Source organism: Anoplophora glabripennis, unplaced genomic scaffold (genome assembly GCF_000390285.2).
Source record: "Anoplophora glabripennis isolate ALB-LARVAE unplaced genomic scaffold, Agla_2.0 scaffold131, whole genome shotgun sequence".
Lineage (NCBI taxonomy): Eukaryota > Metazoa > Arthropoda > Insecta > Coleoptera > Cerambycidae > Anoplophora > Anoplophora glabripennis.
The window spans coordinates 789,257-809,847 of NW_019416249.1; the positions used below are offsets into that span (position 1 = coordinate 789,257).

Below are 20,591 nucleotides of genomic sequence, written 5' to 3' on the forward strand. Positions count from 1 at the left end.
TGCAACGTGCGAAGCAAGCGTTTACTCCCTGCTAAAATCAGCCCTGGAAGGTAGTATCACCGAAACATCCTGTATATAACAAATTTTATAGAATGATACTGCAAAAATTTCTTTTCAATTATTTAAATATCACGTTTCAGTAAATTTCAATTGAATATTTGCTAATCCGTTTCCAATCTGCTGTTGCCTAAAATGGAACGCGTATTTCTCGTTTCATAAGGCGAATTAATACACGCGTTTGGCTCGACGGATTCAGTATTAGTCCAAGAGAATTAAGCTCAAAACCTTCCAGATATGGCTATTGCTTGACGTAGATTAGATATTAGTAAAAATCGGTCGAAAATAATATATACAATGGAAATATAACATTGCGCCATTGCAGAAAAAAATAATAACTGCAAAAATACTCAAAAATGACGTGTTTTTTCTAATATTTTCCAATATAACTTCTTAAATATGCAGTTTACAGAAAAAACTATTACTGATGAAATTGTTTGTTATGAAATTTGCTACAAGATAGAAGATAGAATTGTTTTGATACCTGCACATATCATATTTTTGTTGTTAAATTACCAAAACAACGTAAGAAAGTTCAAACGTTCAAATCGGTCTTATAAGTTCCGAGATATAGAGTGTCAAAGTCAACAAGCGCTTGCTGCAAAACTATACTTAATGCAACAACAATAAAAATTGAATTTGGTAGGTTTTTTCAAGAACTTTCCATATGTGTTTTCATAAATGTGATCGCACGTGTGCTTTTTTTATGAAAATTCAATGAATATCACCAAGCCGACCATTTGTGCCGCAAAACCGAGGGGAGGGGATGAATTATAGAAGTTGAAATCGCGCATTCAAAAAAAGCGCGCGCGCTTCTGCGTTCAATATCTCGGCTTCTATGGCTCCGATTTTGATGATTTTTTTTTAATCGATATAGTAAAATGAGAGGAATTCAATTATCAAGATTAAAATATTATAAAGCCCTTTTCTGTCTATTACGACTACTTAAAATTTCTCACATTTCATTGTTATACTATATACTCATGTAAACAATAATATCCATGGTAGGATATAGGTACATTATCCACTGTTAATAGGTATTAGTTTTAATAATTACGTGGTAATAATGTTTAAATAAAATATTGAAATTTTTATTTAATATGTAATTTATTTATTGTATGCATAGAATATAGAAAAAGATATAGATACAAATAATTATTTATTTATGTTTATAAAACGTGTTTATTATATTTTCATAATCATCGTATTATTAAAGTTTTTCACTTTTTTACATCATCATTGCTGTAATATCGTTTTCCATTATTTTCAAATCGGTGTTTAACTAATTGTAAGTAGGTACCACTGTCAGATTAACAGCAAATGATGACTTATGGTTGGTTATGGTTGGTTAATTTGATCTTTTAAATTTGCTAGCAATTTCATAGCCATTCTCGCAAGAAATTGGATCATTTTATTTATCACAAAAACCTTCAAAAACAGAAAAATTAAAAGATAGGTATATGGAGGTGTAATATGGATAGATATGGAGTCAATTTTTACAACAGATTTTGATTAAATATACAGGGTGTCCCATTTAGAAAAACCAAGTTTTGGCGATTCGGTCAATCAAATTCGACAATAAATATGAAATTGAAATAGGTTGAAGACCATTAGGCCATTAGAGATGGATATAGGGAAGCTTTATAAAAGTCCCCTATAATTACGAGTAGAATCCAAATATGCAAAAATATACAGGATGTTCCATTTATAATAGGCTAATAGGTGGCGACTACCGGTATAACCGGAAGTACTACAACAATGGCATTATTTTATCTCTTTTTAAATTAAACTTCCAAAACCACCAGGTCGCTTTTCAAAATTCAAATCGAAGTAGTCTCCGAAATATTCTAATGGGCCGTCACCGTATGACAGCCTGTAGAAGAAAATTTTGAGAGCAAAAACAGCAACTATGCTATAAAAAAGAGGAACACTTTAATAATACGTTTTATAAATATCAAATAATTATTTGTATCTGCATTTTTTTCTATATTATATGTATACAATAAATAAATTACATATTAAATAAAAATTTTAAGATTTTAAACATTATTACGAAATATTAAAACTAATACCTATTAACAATGGACTATGTATATCTACCATCGATTTTATTATTTACATGAATATACAGCAACAATGAAATGTGTGAAATTTTAAGTAGTCGTAATAGGCTGATAAGGCTTTATAATATTTTAATGAAATCTTGATAATTGAATTCCTCTCATTTTGCTATATTGATTTTAAAAAAATCATCAAAATCGGAGCCGTAGAAGCCGAGATATGCTACGCCGCAGAGGGCACGCTCTTTTTGAACTCGCGATTTCAATTTCTATCATTCATCCTGTCCCCCCGGTTTTGCGGCTCAAATGGTCGGCTTGGCGATATTCATTGAATTTTCATATAAAAAGCACACGTGCGATAATATTTATAAAAGCACATACGAAAAGTTCTTAAAAACCTACCAAATTCATATTTTGTTGTTGTTACATTATGCATAGTTTTGCAGCTAACGCTTGTTGACTTTGACAGTCGATATCTCGGAACTTAAACGACCAATTTGAACGTTCTTTTTTTCAAGTTAAGCGTCTTTCAGAGAACAGTTTTTTAGTATTTTGGTATATTTTTCAACCCACAAAACCGCTTTACGAAAGTATTTTGTTTATAAAGTCAAAATTTTACGAACTTTTAAATTCGCTCCAAAAATTATTCAAAAAAAGAAAATTGATATATAACGATTCTATATGATTGTTAAGGGGGCCAAGTATGTGTAAAAAAATCAGCGCCAATTAAAATGCCTAACTTTAACCCCAGCACTCACGTAAAAAAATAACGACATTTCGCGCTGAAATTTAGTAACAAATTGTCTCATACCAATACTATCAGACCGATTTGGATCGGGTTTTGGAATTTCGTTTTATAATCGTTTAAAGTACTTACATCTATATTTATAGTAGAATTGGACAATTTCTTGCCTGTCAGTTTGACACTTCCAAATTACCTCGATTTTAATCACTTTATGTTGTTTTGGCTATTTAGCAACAAAAATATGATATGCGCAGGTATCAAAACAATTCCATCTTGTAGCAAATTCCATAACAAACAATTTCACCAGTAATAGTTTTTTCTGTAAATTGCATATTTAAGAAGTTATGTCGTAAAATGTTAGAAAAAACACGTCATTTTTAAGTATTTTTGCAGTTTTTAATTTTTTCTGCAAATAGCACAACATTTTTTCTTGGCGCAATGTTATATTTTCATTGTATATATTATTTTCGACCGATTTTTACTAATATCCAAATTACGTCAAGCAACAGCCATGACAATGTGTAATTCTCCTGGACTATATGTCCCGCTGGCGTTTCTTGGACAATATAAGGTCAAAAAACCAGAGTCTCGCCTTTTCAGTGACGCAACGGTTGCAGAAATCACGCCAAGTTCATTGGAGGCAATATATTTAGATTGTAGTCGATTTCTATCCGGAGATATGCATAACAAATAGCTATTTTTATACGTGATCTACTTCTAAAGTCGTACTATTGAATAAAGGTACTTAAAAAAGTGGTGTTTCTTACCTTCGTCCTCATTTAGATCGCTGAATTTTATGCCGCCGCTGAAAAATAAAAAATCTTGTAAATTTGTGCGTAATACAAACAAATAAGTATGCAAAGTTATGATTAAAATTAACTTTTTCCTGTTGATATTTTAACGACCAATATCAAAATAAGAGAGCTACATTTTTACCCTTAAAAGGATAAAAATTGGATTTTATTTCCCTACAGTTATTAATAAAATGGAAATTGGAAATAAAAACCGAATACTAAATTTTTTGAAAACATTCGACTTTCCAATCGTATCTGCCATAATTTTTTTTTGTAAACGAAATTATCTGATTGGTAAGTGTTGATTAAACTTGAGAACGCGGAAATGTTAGATAAAATGTCTAATAGTCTCAGAGTAATAAACAGCTCCAAAAAGAGCATTCGAGGAAAATTGGAATATATAAAGGTTAGTGTGTTGTTAGACTCGATTTGTTATATCCTGAAATTAATATTTAAATAATTTATTAAGGAATAACTATAAAATACTAATAATGGATAGATAATATTGAAAAAAAAAAAAGTTGAATAAATTGGATGGTGATGGAAGGAAACATAATAATTCTAAATGTTTTTTAAGTAACGTCTATACAGAGGTATTCCAATATTTGTGTTTAAAAACTATTATTTCACATCTTCAATTTAAATAGAATAGAAAAACAAGCTGAAGGGGTATTGTGAAACCAAAATCAACTAATGTAGGTGGTACATATTTTGCTTTGTAACTTGCGAGATGAGATATGATAAGATCAGATATATGGAACATATAAATTATAAGGTCATTATAAATTAATGTAGTTAAAATACTATTACATTTTTGCTGAGCAACTTTAGCCATAAGTTTTTGGACTTTCGCGGCAACCGCTAGAGTTGTCATTTTTTAATGCCTAATGACTATAATTGAATCCGACGTGACCATATCTGAAAATTATAATAAATTCTTGAAAGTATGTGTTTTGCAAAAATTTGTGCCAACAAATGTTGGCAACATTAGTTTGTCAAAAACACTTCACTGCTTGAATTAAGAAAAATCTGAAGGGCACATAAATTTAGAATAATTTATAATTTCTTATTAAAAATATTTTGCACACTCCACTTTACTGCAAAAGCATTGTGATCTGACGTAATTCACTTAAAATACCCTTAATATGTGTTGTTATTACCCAGGCACTGAAATTAACTTCAAAGCCGAGGATTAAAAATAATGAGTTTTAAACATACCTGAGCAGAACAGAGGCGGTTTCAGGTACTCGGAAAACCTGTAAACAAGGAGTTAGTGCCAGAATATGTTTCCACCCCAACCCCAAACTCGGGGTTCGACATACTTAATTACTTTTCATGTAATAAATATTTTCCTCACCTTCCATCCTAAGTTTTCGAAGAACGTGCATAACCGGGACTGCCCCGTGGTTTTTCCACCGCACGGGCCTGCAAAAAGGTCCTTTATTAAAATAATTGTCGACCACGTGAGGTTTGAGATAAAATCGATAGACACGGGGCTTGTGCGAAGTTAGTGAAAACACTTACCACCCGTAAGAACCAGCTTGTAGAGCTTATAATTGCCACTAGTTTTTTCCATTTCTTTTGCCGGAGGAAATGAGCACTTATAAAATAAAAACGCAATAAACCAGGTTAGGATTTAAAAAATATATGTAGAAGGACTACCCGAAATACTTAATTTAACAACGAAAATTTAAGGAATAAAAATAAATTTGAATGTACTAGGACAAAGTAACGGGGCACATGATTAAAGTTTACTATGTGAGGTTTTCATTTTTAAAGTTTCGCGACTTGGGCGACGTACACCACACCGCACGCGGCGGAAGAAGTTTGTTCAAGACAGGCCAACAAAAAGTATCAGCTATTTACAAAAATCATTTGCTCGCCACAGGTGGTAACTTTACAATTACGATGTTGGCAACTTGATACTTGATCACAAAGCTTCGCCATGCATCGCCAACTGTTGGTTTTATTCTTCCTTCTTCTTCTTTTTTTTGGCCTTCACCCAGCGGGTATTTAGCCAGCTGTTGGTTATATAAGAATGTCATAAGTTTTCAGAATTTATTGTTACATATCGAAACTGGAAAAATGGTACATATATTATAAAAATCAAAAAGTGAAAATTCTTATTGAATGGGTTTAAATCTTAGACTTTAGAGCATATACTACTGGAGGCAGCGTCTCTCAGTGGCCGAGAGTGTAGCGGAGGTTTAGAGAGAGACAGAGGTAATGCAGGGTATTTGCTGTCACTCTCCAGCAAAACGCGATTGCATGTTGTTAGAGAGAGATAGCAAATACTCTCCTACACCTCTCACTCTCTCTCTCTCTAAACCTCCGCTACACTCTCAGCCACTGGGACGCTTTCTCCAGTAGTTCTCTAAAGTTTAATTTACGTTGGTTACCAAGTATAATGGTTAAAAATAGACTACGTGTAGCCAATCTAAGAAATGTAAATAACCCTTAAATTGCCCAATTTCAAAATGAAATTAAATCGATATTTAATGACATCATAGACCTTGTTAATAAAATGACATCAATGTCAAATATCAAAACGTAAAAACAAATACATAGAAATCTGTTTTTTACGCGCCAAAATAAACTGTTGCTGTAGTAATTAAATTAAGTGAAAAGTGGATTAACACATATTAATACTAAACGGTTTATAAAAGTTATAAAAATATGGATAATATAAGAGAGATTGTTAACGGTAGTCAATTGAAAGGATTCATCAACAAAAAAGTAAGCATCACAGGCTTTGTGACTGATAAGGCCCCCAATGGCATGTGGTTCGATTTAAGGGCCGCGGACGATGAAATCGTGAGAATTTCATTAAAGAGACCGCTCGATAAACCACTTGAAGGATATGTTGAGGTATAGAACTGAAAAAATTCTTTTACTATGAGCCAATATATTCTTTTTTAGGTACATGGAACTTCTTCTGGGAAAGGAGTTATGGCAGATGAATTTATTATATTTAACAATGAAACTTTTGATGCTAAAGCTCACAATACTCTTTGTACTCTTCTGTACACGGTACCCAATATTTGGAATACTTCTTAGAAATAAGATATCTTAGGTGTTACTGTTATTTACCCATTATTGTTTATTTTTGATTTAATAAGAATTAATAAAAACATTAAAAGTAATGGAAAGAAATGTATTTATAATTCGAAAGTTAGGTTAGGCTATGCTGATTGTGACAGTTGCTTGAGTTATTTTTTGTGATGCAACAAGCAACACTTGGTTGTGTTATGATTTTTACGTCGTAAAATATGTTAAGAAAAATGAGTATATAAATGTTTAAGTACTTTATAAATCTTAAAATTAAAATAATTGCAAGGAACATATGACTAATTGAATGATTAATGAGAAATATACAAGTAGTATTTCTTATATAATCGTATTGAACTTATTCTGCAGTATGCTGCTTCGCGAAAAATAGTTTTATTCATAGATTACAGAGAGTTGTTTTATTGATATTGCTAACTTCTGTGACATATCTGTCTGGAAATTTCTCAATTCACTAGTTAAAAATAAATCATTAGATTTAGCGACCAACGACAAATATTGATAAAATGATTGTGTCTCGATTAACCACATTAGTTAGATCATCAAATTTACTTCAAAATTCCATTCTAACCAAAAACTTAGTGAAGACCGCAACGAGCACAAAACATGGTGTAATCCTACAAGAGCCCCAGAAAACTCGCTTTGGATTCCTCAAGATGATACTTACTGTTGTATCTGGGCTCCTTATCGGTGCTGCCATTAGTAAAAATATTGCCAATTTCCTGGAAGAGAACGATCTCTTTGTACCCTCAGATGACGACGATGATGATGATTAGGACAATTTTTAGCATCATTTAAATTAATTTAATAATAAATTATAACCAGTGTTGTGCTGTTACTTTTTATTTATATAATATAGGCATATATTACATTGTGCGCTAATAAATAAGTACAAAAACTGTTAAGTATTGCTTTCTTTTAAGCATAATTATTTTCAGTTACTTGAAAAAGGCTGTAGATATATTTATGCTTTATTTTGTAAAAAACCCTTTCGTAATACTGTGAAAACCGTTTTAAAAAAAAATGTTATTAGTCATATTTATATTTTTACTCGGGTGGCTTTTTATGTGCTCCCCATCCATGGAAACACTTAGTAAAACGTCTCGATTCCTTATTCTTCAGTGTTAAAAACAGCTTTCTAGGCCTATCAGGCTGTTTTGCTCTCATGTGTTGGATGTACACCTAAAAAATAACTTGAAAGTAGAATAGTTAACAAAAATTACCACTTCAGGGGTACCTGTGCAGATTTGTATGCCAGTTTTATTTCAACTTCGCTGCATTTTGCTCCCAACCACAAAAATATTTGCTCACCGTTATCCAAGATCATGATATCGTCATCTGCCAAGTCATCCTAAACCAAAAAAAAAATAAAAAATAATAAAACGGATCAATTTCAAGTTGAGAATTTTGAAAAATACAAATTCCAAGAATTTTACCTGACAGAAGTCTGAGCATTTCTCGGACACAATGAAGTATCCCTTCTCGTTGGAACACCTGAACAATCTTGTGTATTCCATGAAAGTAGCGTCTATGTCGTACGGTTTTTTACCACTCAATCCCAGCCAGAAGAAGTTGTCTGGCTCTTCTCCTTCAGACAATACCTGTAAGGTTACCCAAGGGCTGTTGAACATATCCTCAGCGATTTCCTGAATTAATCTCGCTTCGTCTGGGTCTGACTTTGAACCGATCCAGACATATACGATGCCAGAATCGTCTTCTTGCTCGAAAGGTACGTTCAAAATATAACTGTAAAAATATAAAATTATATAAACGCAGTGTTACAAATTCTACTACATACCAGAATGCTGAATTAAGCATTGAAGCGTCGGGCCTGATCTGCACCAGCCTCGTATAAAGTGCGCTACCATTCGATCTCAAATGGTAAAATTCTACAGCCTTCGTATCTTCCTTCTGCTTCCTCTTTCCCTGTTTAATGATAAACTTTCTCTTGAAGTGGGCCATGAACTTCATGTTTTCTTGTTGCTGGTACGTGCGAACTACTTCCAACTTATCTTGGAACAGAGCCTTGAACTTCTTCTGTAAGGTAAAAGTGAACGTAAGCCAACCCATGTTGGAGGCGTCCCTGCCTTGCCAGAAGTAGCAGACCCATTGGAAATCATCAGTATCGTCCACTGGGACGGAATCGTCCATGTCCTCCTGGGGCATCCAATAACGGCACAGGAACACGTAGCAGTCCATGGAGTAGAAGGTGCCTTGAAAAATACGTTTGAGAATAGATTCATATCAAATGGAGTATTCTGAACGTAAAATACTGCAAATTTATTACCTAACTCTTCCTCAGGCAACCGTACAAACTTCTTGCCTTCTAAAACAAGTGCCTCCATGGCCTCTAGGTCTTCGTTCCATTCCTCCATCAGTTGTTGAGCCTCGCTAAGAGGCATCGACGGCTGTCTTGGAGTAAATAGAGCAGTCAAATCCGCTTTGGTCTCTTGCTGTTTCGCCCATTTTGTTAGATCTGCACCTGTCTTTTGGACAGATTCTGCGGTACGTGTGAAATCTACGGCAATCACTTCGTCCCAACCCACGAATTTGGATTTAAAAATCTAAGAAAATAAAAACATAGCAGTACATCTTTTAGGCTAAAACTACTACCTGATGTTGTTGGTCTTACAGACTTTGTACCTACCTGTGATTCAGTTCCTTCTCGTACTCTCGTTACTAAAGCATACTCTGGTCTGTCAATCATATTAAAAAGCTCTTCAGAAAGTTTGACAGCGGCTGCGTTAACCAGCCTTGTGGACTTCTTACCAATCCTAAAATTGTTTTCAATAATTAGTCAGTAATTTTCTAAACGATCTAATGCTGTTGGAACCACTGCATTGGTTGCTATTGGGGTCAACATAAAATGATTTAACTAAAATTTACTTCCATTTCTTTCGTTTAACTACTAGAAGACAAGGGGGTTGTTTCGGGAAATGGGGGAAAAATGTAAATATCTTAGTTATTTACTAGAAATTGAGGATGTAATTCAATGCTGCACAAAACATGTAACTCACAGAATCATAGACAAAATAGACTGAACTGTAGAGGCAAGCCGGTGAAGCCAACCGTCAGCCAAATCTCGGCCCTGCCAGCCTCGCGCTCTCAGTCGCTGTTAGACATTCGCTGTGTCAACATTGTTACTCTTTTATTAAATATATTGTATTCCTTTGTGCAATCATGGGACAGTGTATCGTTGACGATTGTAGTAGCAGATCTGATCGCAATAGTAATGAAATTTCATTCTTTAGGTAAGTAATAATATAAAAATAACATTTCAACAGCGTCGCGCAGCATTCTCCATCTCACATGCACTTATTTTCAGTGTTGGCTTCATGTTTTTTAGTGCCCACGTTATTAACTGATGTAAATATACAGGCTCATATTATCAACCGGCTATTTACAATTAGTTTTTTGTCACAATTGGTGTTTATTTTCATGATGGCTATTAAAAATAATTGTAAATATTGAACCCTCAACCTATAATTTCAATAATAAACATACGTTAATGTTAAATTACAGGTGATTATTACTGAATAAAATTGTATTATTTCCCCATTTTCTTGTGTTAGAATGTTGTGTTTCATGTGTTAGAACTTATTAGAGCTATTTGCGAAAAATATGTAGATATAAGAATAAATCACGAAACAAAAATATTTAACTCTCTAAAAGTTACAAAACGACATGTACTAAATAAAGTTACAATATTTAAAGGACAATAAAGATTTTAAAGTAATGTTAGAATTTTATTTTTTATCCAAATTTTAAAAATCTTAATAATAGCTTTAGCAATTTTAATGTTTATATTCGTATATTAAAAATATATGCCGTTACATTTTGCATTAGTTAAACTAATTTTATCATTATGTTTCAGAAAAATGACAATTTAAGAAATAGAAAAAATAATAATATATTTTTTTAATAACTCCTATAAAAACAGTACACTCAAGCTACAGAAAAATAAAAGTGTGTATCATGTATTAAAAAACTTTTTGAATGTGAACTTATTTAAAAAATATGAATAAGAACTTGTGAAGACTGTATGTGAAAAGTATATCGATGTGATAATAAATCATGAAGTTAAAATATTTAATTCAGTGAAATCTACTAAAAGACAAATATTAAATAAATTAGTATTACTTAATGGACAATAAATATATTTAAATTATTTTGTAGGTTTATTTAATATAAGCAAGACAAATTATATTATTTTCTGAATTACAAACTTGAAAAATAACTATTTGTCATAAGTATAAAAATATTGCCTTAATCCGAACCTGCTCAAAGTATGCGCGCTCAGATTACTTCACACACTCCACTTCCCCGCAATTTGGCTTCATCGGTTACCGTGCTTTGGGATAGGAAACGTACACTCTAGGTGCTCTGTGCACAGAATAGTTGTTTATGCCCAACATTAGTTAAAAATATGTGAATATTGTAACACCCATTATATTTAATTAAACTACAAGATTAACACTTACCAGACAAAGACATCCAAATAGCAGTCTAAAATGTACACATTTTTGCTATTTAATAGCGTATTGACTAATTTACCATGAGACACTTCGACTTGTGGCAATTCCAAATATCCCATTCCTAACTGAATTCGGTACAACCGTGGTGGTATGGGTACAAAGTTGGGATCAACGTGTTCCTATAAAAAATAAATAGTTCATAAAAAAGTTTGCTTCTTATTAAAATTTGTACAATTTGAGTATAGCCAAATGTATCACTCACTTACCTTGGGAAGTTCTTTTGGGCGTTCCCCATCAGGTTGGCCCAGACCCATCCAAAACTCTTTACTTTCATTACCCGTTGTTTCGCTGATGATTTCTGCCTTGTTTTTACGTTCGTTCTTGTTGATTTTTTCACACATCAACCGCGCCTTAGACTTTAGAGTGTTCTTGGCACTTTTGCCATTCCAGAGATAAATTTTCATGCCCGTATCCAAAATCAAAACGAAGCATGGGTCAAGAGAATCTATAGATACTGCTACGGGTTCCAAGTGAATCGATGGGCCTGATGGGTGAACTCTGTAAAATCTGGTATCGAAGGTCTGAAAAAAAAATGGTAAAGTATGAATACTTTTCGTTCATATAATTCTTTTTTGGTTATACATTGTCTTCGACTGTGAAGAATCCACTGCATGTTCTTCCGCCTTCAATGTAAGTAATCTGAGCATCAAAAAGTCCCAAAAATTCTTCTGATTCGTCACTTTGTTCTTCCCTTATAGTTCGACATTGAGCTCCAAGGTAATTCCTTAAATTAACTGCATGAATTGCAGAGCAAGCTCTTTTATCCAACTGAAAATAGAAAAAAAATGTTTTTTATAGTTTTTAAACATATAAATATTTCAGTTACTGAAGCTTTCTCTCCTATCCAAAAGTAAATTTCCCAAGACAAAGACTGATTTTCATCTAATGTAGTTTTGAGGACGATGTAACAGTCGCCTTCATAGAATTTTCCATACGCCACTTCATCTATTCTGTTAGGTAGGAAATTTTCGATTTCCCAAATGGTGAGACCCGGTACCTGCCCAGCATCTTCCTCAAAAATCTCAGAGTAATCAAGAGGAGGTTTTTCTAAAGTTTCATCCCAACGTTTTGGCCTAAACAAAAAAAAAATTATCTGTTGTATAATCAAATTTATACAAAAAACCTTACTTTAATGACACTGCTTTGGCGTCTTCTTGGATGCTTCTATTTTTTTCTTTTGCAATAGCTTTCATACCCTATAATGTAATAGTAAAAGTTAATCATAAAAACGTTTCAATGCTAGATTACCACACCTTTAGTATTTTCGCTTGATCTTGATCGGCCTCCTCATGATCTCTCCTTCCTCTTCTCAATCGCATTTTTCTTGCTATTGGGTCTTTGCTGGGATCTATAGAATAAAATTTGTAAATTTTCAGAGTCAAACGTTGTTACAAAAGAAAAGCCGATTGTCGTTACAAAAACTTACTGTGTGCCGGTGCTGGCACTGGTACATTAGCTCCAGCTAAACGCAACTGATTTTGCAGAGAAAAATCGATATTATAAAACTCGATTCCAGCACCTCTAGTCATTTCAACAGGTTTAGGTGGCATTATCAACTCGGGATTGTCCCTTAAATCTAAAGTTACTAAATCTGTCAAGAGATGAATAGCGTCAGGAAGAGTTATCAGTCGATTGGAGCTTAAGTTCATTTTTTTCAAAGATCCGCATCTGAAAATCATTTAACAAATAGAATTCTCAAGAACACTTAAGTATTAAAAATTTACCTGCACAAACCTTCTGGGATCATTTCAAGCTGATTATTGGATGCAGAAAACACTTCCAAGTTGCTGAGCTTTCCTATACCCGAAGGAATTCCCTCAAAATCTAACTGGTTATCATTTACGTATAGTCGCCTTAAAGCAAACAATTTGCAGAGAGATGCTGGTAGAGAAACTAATTTATTACGGGATAAATTTAAGGTTTCCAATTTTTGCCAAAATTCCATTGCTGCAATTAGAAAATTAAAAAAGTTTTACGTTCATTCTGAACAAGTTAGACAAATATCAACTACCTGTCGAAAGTTCAGTTATTTCATTATCGCTCAAATTCAGTCTTTTCAAATTTGACAAGGAATATAGAGCTTCGGGAACTTTCGGCAAAGCGTTTTCTGCTAAATCTATATCAGTTAAATTGGTCAGATTTTCCAAATTGCTAGGAAAGTTGTTCAAGTTCCTCTGTGTGTTTCTCATATGTAAAGTTTCTAAATTCAACAACGATGGCAATTGTCTTAACTGGAAATGGCATAAAGGGTTGTTGTTTAAAACAAAAGTCTGTAAATTTGCAAGTCTCCTCGTTTGGGGTGGAAGAGTCTCTAAGTTGTTGTCACTGAGGTCCAGAAACAACAAATCGGTAAGGTTGATAAAAAGGGAGTTTGGAATTGAATCGATACTGAAACAAGTCATTAATGAATCTCTAAAATAAGATTTAAAATAAAACTTACTGGTTATGACTCAAATTTAAAACTAATAATGATTTAGCCTTATCTAAGCCTTCAGGTACTTCTTTGAGGTTGTTGTGACTTAAATCCAAGGTACTTAATTCTTCCAAATGAAACAGCTCAGCAGGTATTCCTGAACTTTTCACTTTATTGTGTCGCAAATTTAGTGTTCGCAGACAATTTAATTCAGTTAGTTCCCCAAACAACTTTTCTAAGTTGTTTCTGGTGAGGGACAGATGTTCCAATTTCATCAAATTTCTCATTTCTTTGGGAATTTCGCTCAAATTCGTTCGATCTAACTTCAACCATTGCACTCCAGTCATTGAACTTACCGCATCAGGAAACTTTTCGCCCTTAAAATAAAAGGACAACAGTATTTTAAATAGTAGTTCCAAATTTGTAGAACTTACACTGAAGTCATTTCGAGTGAAGTCCACTCCTCTAACGAAGGGGAGTACCCCAGTATTTGCCATTTTTGTCGGTTATTTTTCTTTGAATGTTATCCTTTATTCAGAAAATCGATTCGTTTCTTTATCATTTATCTTATGGTTCCTAAATTTGATCACATATTTTTGTTATTACCTCAGAAATGACACAGATTCTAACCTAAACGAGTGACCTGTGATTAGTGACGACAGAATACTTCTTCTTCTTCTTCTCGTTATCACACTAAAGTAATAAAACTAGGGATGAAATCGATAAAACTGTTCGTTGGCTGATTATTGGTTTGTTCTATTTTCATTTTTGTGTTCAAATAATAATTTTATCAGTGAATTTGAAAAATATATTCTATTTTTTTTTTCTTGAAAACAGAAGTATTCAGCTTGTCGCAGACTATGCTTACAGTAAATAACAAATATGGTAACGTAAATGTAAACGAGTTATAGAAAAGAGATTTTTAAGTTTTTGCCATATATATCTCGAAAAATAACAAAGTAATGGATACTTACAAAAAATCAGTCGATAGATCTTTTTAAAACCTACAACAATTTTTTGATGGGAGCTATACTTTCTTCGTTATTAAAGAAAAACCGTTTTTTGCAACTTTGACCAAGTTGAATCAAATTTAAAGACAAGAAACTCAATTTAAAATTTGATTTCCTATACAGTCATATATATTTTTTTCCAGGTAATAATTTCCATAAGTACTTCTCTATAATGCGTGGATTATGCTAGAAGGTTTAAAACAAAACTTTTTTGTCTACATATACTTTGAACTAACTTTTAGTTTTCCTACCATAAACATGTCTATTTCAAAAAAGGTATAAAAAATGCTTGTTTTTTGTTAGATCGTAGATTAAGCCACTAAAGATTTAGTTGACTGACGTCGGACGGTTTGTTCCTGTTCCGGTGGAACAGTTGCACATAATCAGATACTTCTTTAAAATCGAAAAACAGCTGTTAGTAATCAAGTGATTTATTATATTTAACACTAACAGTATTAAATATATGATTTCGTCCATACCTCTATAATACCTCAAAATTAACTATTCTCAGATTTACAATTTGTACAAAATACAAAGCACAATTGGTTCAGAAATACTTTAATATTTTTTCTTGTTAGCAATAAATAAAAAACCACGTCTACTTTATTTTTCTATTATATAAACATTCAACACATTATAGCATTAAAAAACGCAATAACATACAACTGATTGTAATTTAGTTTACGTAATTACAGCCAATTTTACAATCCCGTTGCACAAACAAAAAAAACATGTTAAGTCTATAAAAGCTTTCTGGCTTTTATCTTTGTTGCTGAAGAGGGGGTAAGATTGGAGGTGGCACTCCTCCAGAAATCGCAGAATTCGGCCCTAAGAGCAACTAAAAAAAAAAGAAAAAAAATTGAATGAACACCTCATTTAGTTCCTAAACATTAAATAGAATGTTTCAAACTGCATTTTTACCTGTTTCTGTTGGTTTTTCTGCATTTCCTCCATTTGTGCTCTTTCTACTTCAAATATTACTGGGGCAAACAAAACAATTGAAGTGCTAAACACTACCCACAACGCACTACGTGAAAAACTGTATGCTAATTTTATCCCTGCTTGTGTATTCACCACAGTGGCATATGTTGCGTTTCTAACAGATTCTGGGAACATCTCTGTCAGCCCCCACAGTCGCTCTGCCAAAGTCTCATCTGGCTAGAAAAGAAAACGTTTCAAAATAAAAAACAGTGCACTTTTATTTACTTCAGATATCAGAAACTAAGACATATTACAACATCTAAAAGCTTCAATGCTTTAGCTACCTATTGATTTCCATAGGTTTGTTTTACTATTCTGTTTAAAGTATCTGGTAGTAAATATTTACTTCTACATAATACTGGACCACTATTGATTAAACTTTTAGCAGAAAGCTCGTGAAGTAAATATTTAAATATGTATAAAGTACATATTTAAAATGGAGAGGTGTGCGAAAAGTGAGGTTATGGTCAAAAGTTCAATGTCGCAGAAAAACAAATAACTTATAATAAATATAAATTATAAATCTATGAGTCTACCTCATCGTCGTCTCCGTTGTCAATTTCGGGCTGTTTCTTTTCCTTACTGGTAAAATCTGAAGTAGTGTCTTCCTGATCTATTGATTGTGACCCTTCCTGAGATTCCATCCCGCTGTCGTTATCCTCTACTGGTGCCATAAGACAGGGGTTTGGTTAATTTTTTTGGTTACTTTCACGGCGCTAATTCTATTTTTGTAAAATATTTTACTATAAAAAAAAATTAGCACAACACCAAAATCGAGGCAGGAATTTTTAAAGCGCATGAGCGAAATGTGAAATGTGACGTTTGCTTGTGTGTGCGTGCTAACATTTTTCCATGAACCGGGTTTTTTAAAAGTATTCTGAGCATTACTTACATTTTTCGGTATAATTTTAAGAATGTACCATTTTTGACATCTAGTTAAAATTTCATATTTGCAATTTTTGACGTGATTTTATTCACTTACAAACCGATAATAATCAATTTTGATTAAATTTAAAGCTGCATGAAAGTGTGCCAGTGTCAAAGGTAATTATTTGAATAATTTATGTCTCACAATCAGGTTTTAACTACTAACTTTTTAAAAATTGATTAAGTACAAGAAAACTGATTTTATTACTTTGAGTAAACCCTCCAATAAGCTTATTAAGGAAATAAAACTATAAAGTCAATAAACTGTATCATGTAAGTGTAGGTATAGTAGAGCTAGGTACTTACTTAAAAAATATCTAAGGAATACCAGTGAACGTTAATGGTAGGTAGGTACTACTAACTCTGTAACTTATATAAAACAATTGAAAATTTGTGTAAGTTTATTTACGACTTACAATCTGTTTAAAAAGTAAAATAAATTAAAAATTATATATGACACACAGTACCTAGTCCAATCGAATTAGACTTTTTCGAGAACTAATTAAAAGAGGGCAGAGCTGAGAAAGATCCTTATAAAAAGGATCTAGATCAAAGATATTTGATCTTTTTTGAAAAGTATCTATAGATCATTTTAAAAAAGATCATTTGACATTAGAAAGATCTCAGATACAAGATACTTTTCTTTTTACAAAGATCAGTATCTTAGATCATTAAATATGATCTAAGATCAAAAAAATATCTTAAATCGTTGGAGGAGATCTAAGATCTAAGATTAAAAAAGTAGGTAACTTCTCAGATCATTTAGAAAACATAAAATCTTAAGATCCAATCAGTGTTACCAGATCTCCTGTTTTAACAGGAGATCTCCTGTTTTCACTCTCACTCTCCTGTTCTACTGTTTTCACAATGAGATCTCCTGTTTTTAGTCTCAATGTCTATTCTTCTGGTTTCTCTATGAAATAAACTGTTGATTATACTAATTTTCCTCAGAATAAGAATATTTTAGTACGACGCTGTTCTCTAACGGCACTCTGTTCGTCACTTGTTAATATTTTCAGTCCTGTTATATTTTCTGTAGTCGAGTTCATGCAAGATCTTTTACTGATCTTGCAGTTCATGTACATATTTAAATTTTAAATCCGCAATTCGCGTTTATATGAACTGGGCCTAAAAAGGCGTTTCGTTTCGTTCGTTTACTTCAGCGGGATTCTGGGATTTTTTATTTTGACAAATGACAGTTGTCAAATCACGTGACGTACCGATGTAATTGCAAACTATTAAACGAACTCCTACAATTATATATTATATAAATATAATATTTTGCTATATTTTGTGCATGTGTTCCTCTATTAAAAAATATATTTATTAAAATCTCCTGTTGAAAAAAGAAATCTCCTGTTTTTTTGGCTACATTTCTACTGTTGACAGAAATTTCCATCTGGCAACACTGGATCCAATGAATTGTTGGGCCATTGTCAGTTATTGGATTGGAATTTATGTTAGACAAAATATTTATTTTAATAGAACACATGCTGGCAAATAAATTTTTAATGGAAGTACCAAGTACCTAACCAATTGTTGGAATGTCACTGAATTAGATACTGAAATGAAACTATAACTATAGGTATAGTCAAATATTTAACATTTACCTACTAGTATTCTGTTACATACACAAAATAATATTATCAACTCAACTCAAAAAATATTTTCTAACAATCAGTAAATTTGCACATTATTCTTATGTACATAATGAATTTGCCTTAAGTAGAACTAAATTTTCAAAATTTTTATCAGAAAGTATACTTCGCCTGGGGGCATTAATATAAAAGTAGCAAACGAGAACATTCTTTCAACTCAAGCTGATAATGCCAATGCAGTATTAAATTTTAAAAAAAGTTGCTTAATATAGGGATATTTGTCTAGCATTTGAAGAGATCATCTTAGATACTTTTCAGGATCTAAGATCCTTCAATTTAGATCATAAGTTCAGATCTTTTTCAAAGGATTTTTTATAAATAGATCAAGATCTAGTCCTTAAAAATGTATCTAGATACAAGATCTAAGATCAGATCGTTGATCTTAGATCATTAAAACGATATATTTTTTTAAGATACTCCCAGCTCTGAAACACTATACTAATCAATAGTATACTATGCTCTGAAAGAGGGTATATTATTATTCAAAAATTTTCGGAAGGGTGTCAGGATATTAGGACAATAGGTAGTTTCAGAGCAGTTGCCGGTTGCAGAACATTGTTTAAATAAGAAAACTTTAATACTTTTTTATAGGTAGGTATTAAAAATACCTACAAAATGAGGTGCCCTGGATTAAAATTCCTGTTATAAAATATCCTTATTGAGACTAGACAACCACAGTCAACTGCCATTTTGGCCAAAATCTCTGTTGTCAACCTTGAAATATGTATTTGAATATTCGATATATTGTTACGCAATAACCTAATAACTTGATCTAGAGCAGGGTTTGGTAAGTAATTTTAGGTGGGGTCCGGATACTTTTGAAATTGGTTAATGAGGTCCAGAAAAAAATTAATATTTCTTACTAATTTTTTATTTTCATTTGCATTAAGAACTCAAATCAGTCACAATTGTAAAATACTAGAAAAAATGATAAGGATGGCACTCAAACGTAAAAAAAATATTTTTTAAATTTATATTTTAAAAAAATTTTTGGCGGTCCAGTATTTTACCTTCCGCGGTCCGGATCTGGACCGCGGTCTGCCAGTTGCCGACCCTTGATCTAGAGTACCACAGCAATTAAATTTTGATTTATTTTTTATATAAATAGTACGAATTGGTATGTTAAACCGTTTTTTCGGTGCAAATGACAGCAATCGATTGTGGTACTTGGTCATTCTAAGGACTTTATAATATGTGCCTATAGAGTCCCTCGATATTGATATATAAAGTAATCTGAGGTAATCTAGTTTTCCACTGGCTCCTTATTCCATTCTGTGCTTATTATAATTTAGAAAAATTTCAGTTATATTCAGTATTTTATTGATCTTTTAGTCCATTGTTTATTTTTTTGTTAATCTTCAGTTTGCTTAAAAAGGCGTTACTCATAATGATTGAAATTAAGAGAATGAATGAATGGACCAATAAACTACAATTATGTAGAACTACTTTTAAAACAAATAATTATGATCAAATTTATCTGAATTAGGTATTTAAATTTCTAGTGCTGAAAAAGATCTATGACATGATAAACCCTATTTTATTATATTAATTAGGTATAAGTTTGAAAAATTATGTTTCAATGAGTTTGTGTACCTGTATGGTACAATAGGTTTTATACTATTCTACTGCAGTCATATTTTATCACATATTAATAATTTTTTAGTTAACTTGTTTATATTTTCTTCTTTAGGGCCTATTATATTGGTATTATACAATGTTATTATTATTCTATTAGATCGAATAATAGGTACCGGATGTACAGTCTTAGGTTAAAAAAATAAAGATGTGTATTATCACTATTTATTCAATAAAAGATATCTTATACATATTCTAACTAAATACAATAATCTATGATATACATGTCGAAATTGAGAGAGATGAGATCACAATAAATGATCGGATCGCTGTTATGTGTTATTTAAAGTTGTTTCTAAGTACACCAAATGATTAGGGAAAACAAGGAACCTAGTGAGGCCAAATCTGAGGGAAGGGGGGAAGCTCTCGCATGCATCACAACAAATTTTGAGCATTGATGATAAGAACGAAGTGAAAAATGTAACAATAAATAGAAATTTACAACGACTACTTAACATATCTAAATGTACCTGATTGAACAAGAGCAAATTACAAAATGCGTGCAAACGACATGGGCGAGCGGCTGAAGAAGCTGAGATTCGATTAGGTTGACTATGTACAGGGCGTTCACAGAATGGAATCCATAATTTTCACAGAATGTTTTGTAAAAAAGTGTGACTGAACATTTTTCTCTTTCATTTAATTTTAAAAAATTTGAGCAAGTAGCACTTTTTGTGTTTAATTTTAAAAGAAAACATTAAAAAGTACAA

At 32.2% G+C, this 20,591-nt stretch overlaps 5 protein-coding genes across 7 annotated transcripts in view; 2 read left to right on the forward strand and 3 right to left on the reverse strand.

Annotated features, from left to right (window-relative positions):
- The window catches only part of LOC108904582 (TRPL translocation defect protein 14), a 37,407-nt gene extending 31,889 nt beyond the window's left edge, over window positions 1–5,518 (reverse strand). Inside the window, exons 1-4 of one of the 2 annotated variants that reach the window (XM_018707196.1) lie at window positions 5,181–5,518; window positions 5,014–5,081; window positions 4,875–4,912; window positions 3,630–3,667 (exon numbers count right to left, since the gene is read on the reverse strand). In XM_018707196.1, the coding sequence (XP_018562712.1) occupies window positions 3,630–3,667; window positions 4,875–4,912; window positions 5,014–5,081; window positions 5,181–5,232 (196 nt within the window). In that variant the 5' untranslated portion in view covers window positions 5,233–5,518. The remainder of the gene's footprint in view (window positions 1–3,629; window positions 3,668–4,874; window positions 4,913–5,013; window positions 5,082–5,180) is intronic. The other variant, XM_018707197.2, reaches the window with a different exon arrangement.
- Window positions 5,519–6,179: 661 nt separating this feature from the next.
- LOC108904564 lies at window positions 6,180–6,799 on the forward strand. The gene is made up of 2 exons (XM_018707173.1): window positions 6,180–6,524; window positions 6,576–6,799. The coding sequence occupies exons 1-2, from the start codon at window positions 6,333–6,335 to the stop codon at window positions 6,711–6,713; spliced, it is 330 nt and encodes a 109-aa protein (XP_018562689.1). The 5' UTR covers window positions 6,180–6,332; the 3' UTR covers window positions 6,714–6,799.
- Window positions 6,800–7,122: 323 nt separating this feature from the next.
- On the forward strand, window positions 7,123–7,627 carry LOC108904573 (essential MCU regulator, mitochondrial). The gene has a single exon (XM_018707183.1). It carries the CDS (start codon window positions 7,229–7,231, stop codon window positions 7,496–7,498), a length of 270 nt encoding a protein of 89 aa, XP_018562699.1. The 5' UTR covers window positions 7,123–7,228; the 3' UTR covers window positions 7,499–7,627.
- On the reverse strand, window positions 7,550–14,310 carry LOC108904572 (protein flightless-1). 2 transcript variants are annotated; one of them, XM_018707182.1, is made up of 17 exons: window positions 14,105–14,310; window positions 13,698–14,047; window positions 13,269–13,645; window positions 12,982–13,204; window positions 12,684–12,925; window positions 12,511–12,605; window positions 12,386–12,453; window positions 12,084–12,330; window positions 11,840–12,025; window positions 11,464–11,778; window positions 11,204–11,376; window positions 9,370–9,496; window positions 9,010–9,286; window positions 8,521–8,935; window positions 8,159–8,468; window positions 7,960–8,073; window positions 7,550–7,904 (listed from the first exon to the last, which is right to left on the reverse strand). In XM_018707182.1, the coding sequence occupies exons 1-17, from the start codon at window positions 14,165–14,167 to the stop codon at window positions 7,770–7,772; spliced, it is 3,717 nt and encodes a 1,238-aa protein (XP_018562698.1). In that variant the 5' UTR covers window positions 14,168–14,310; the 3' UTR covers window positions 7,550–7,769. The 2 variants fall into 2 exon arrangements, with proteins under 2 accessions (XP_018562698.1, XP_018562697.1); XM_018707181.1 differs by having other exon boundaries at window positions 13,698–14,310.
- A 967-nt stretch (window positions 14,311–15,277) lies between these two features.
- LOC108904561 (mitochondrial import receptor subunit TOM22 homolog) lies at window positions 15,278–16,462 on the reverse strand. The gene is made up of 3 exons (XM_018707171.1): window positions 16,198–16,462; window positions 15,602–15,838; window positions 15,278–15,518 (listed from the first exon to the last, which is right to left on the reverse strand). The coding sequence occupies exons 1-3, from the start codon at window positions 16,333–16,335 to the stop codon at window positions 15,441–15,443; spliced, it is 453 nt and encodes a 150-aa protein (XP_018562687.1). The 5' UTR covers window positions 16,336–16,462; the 3' UTR covers window positions 15,278–15,440.
- Between the last annotated feature and the right edge of the window lie 4,129 nt (window positions 16,463–20,591).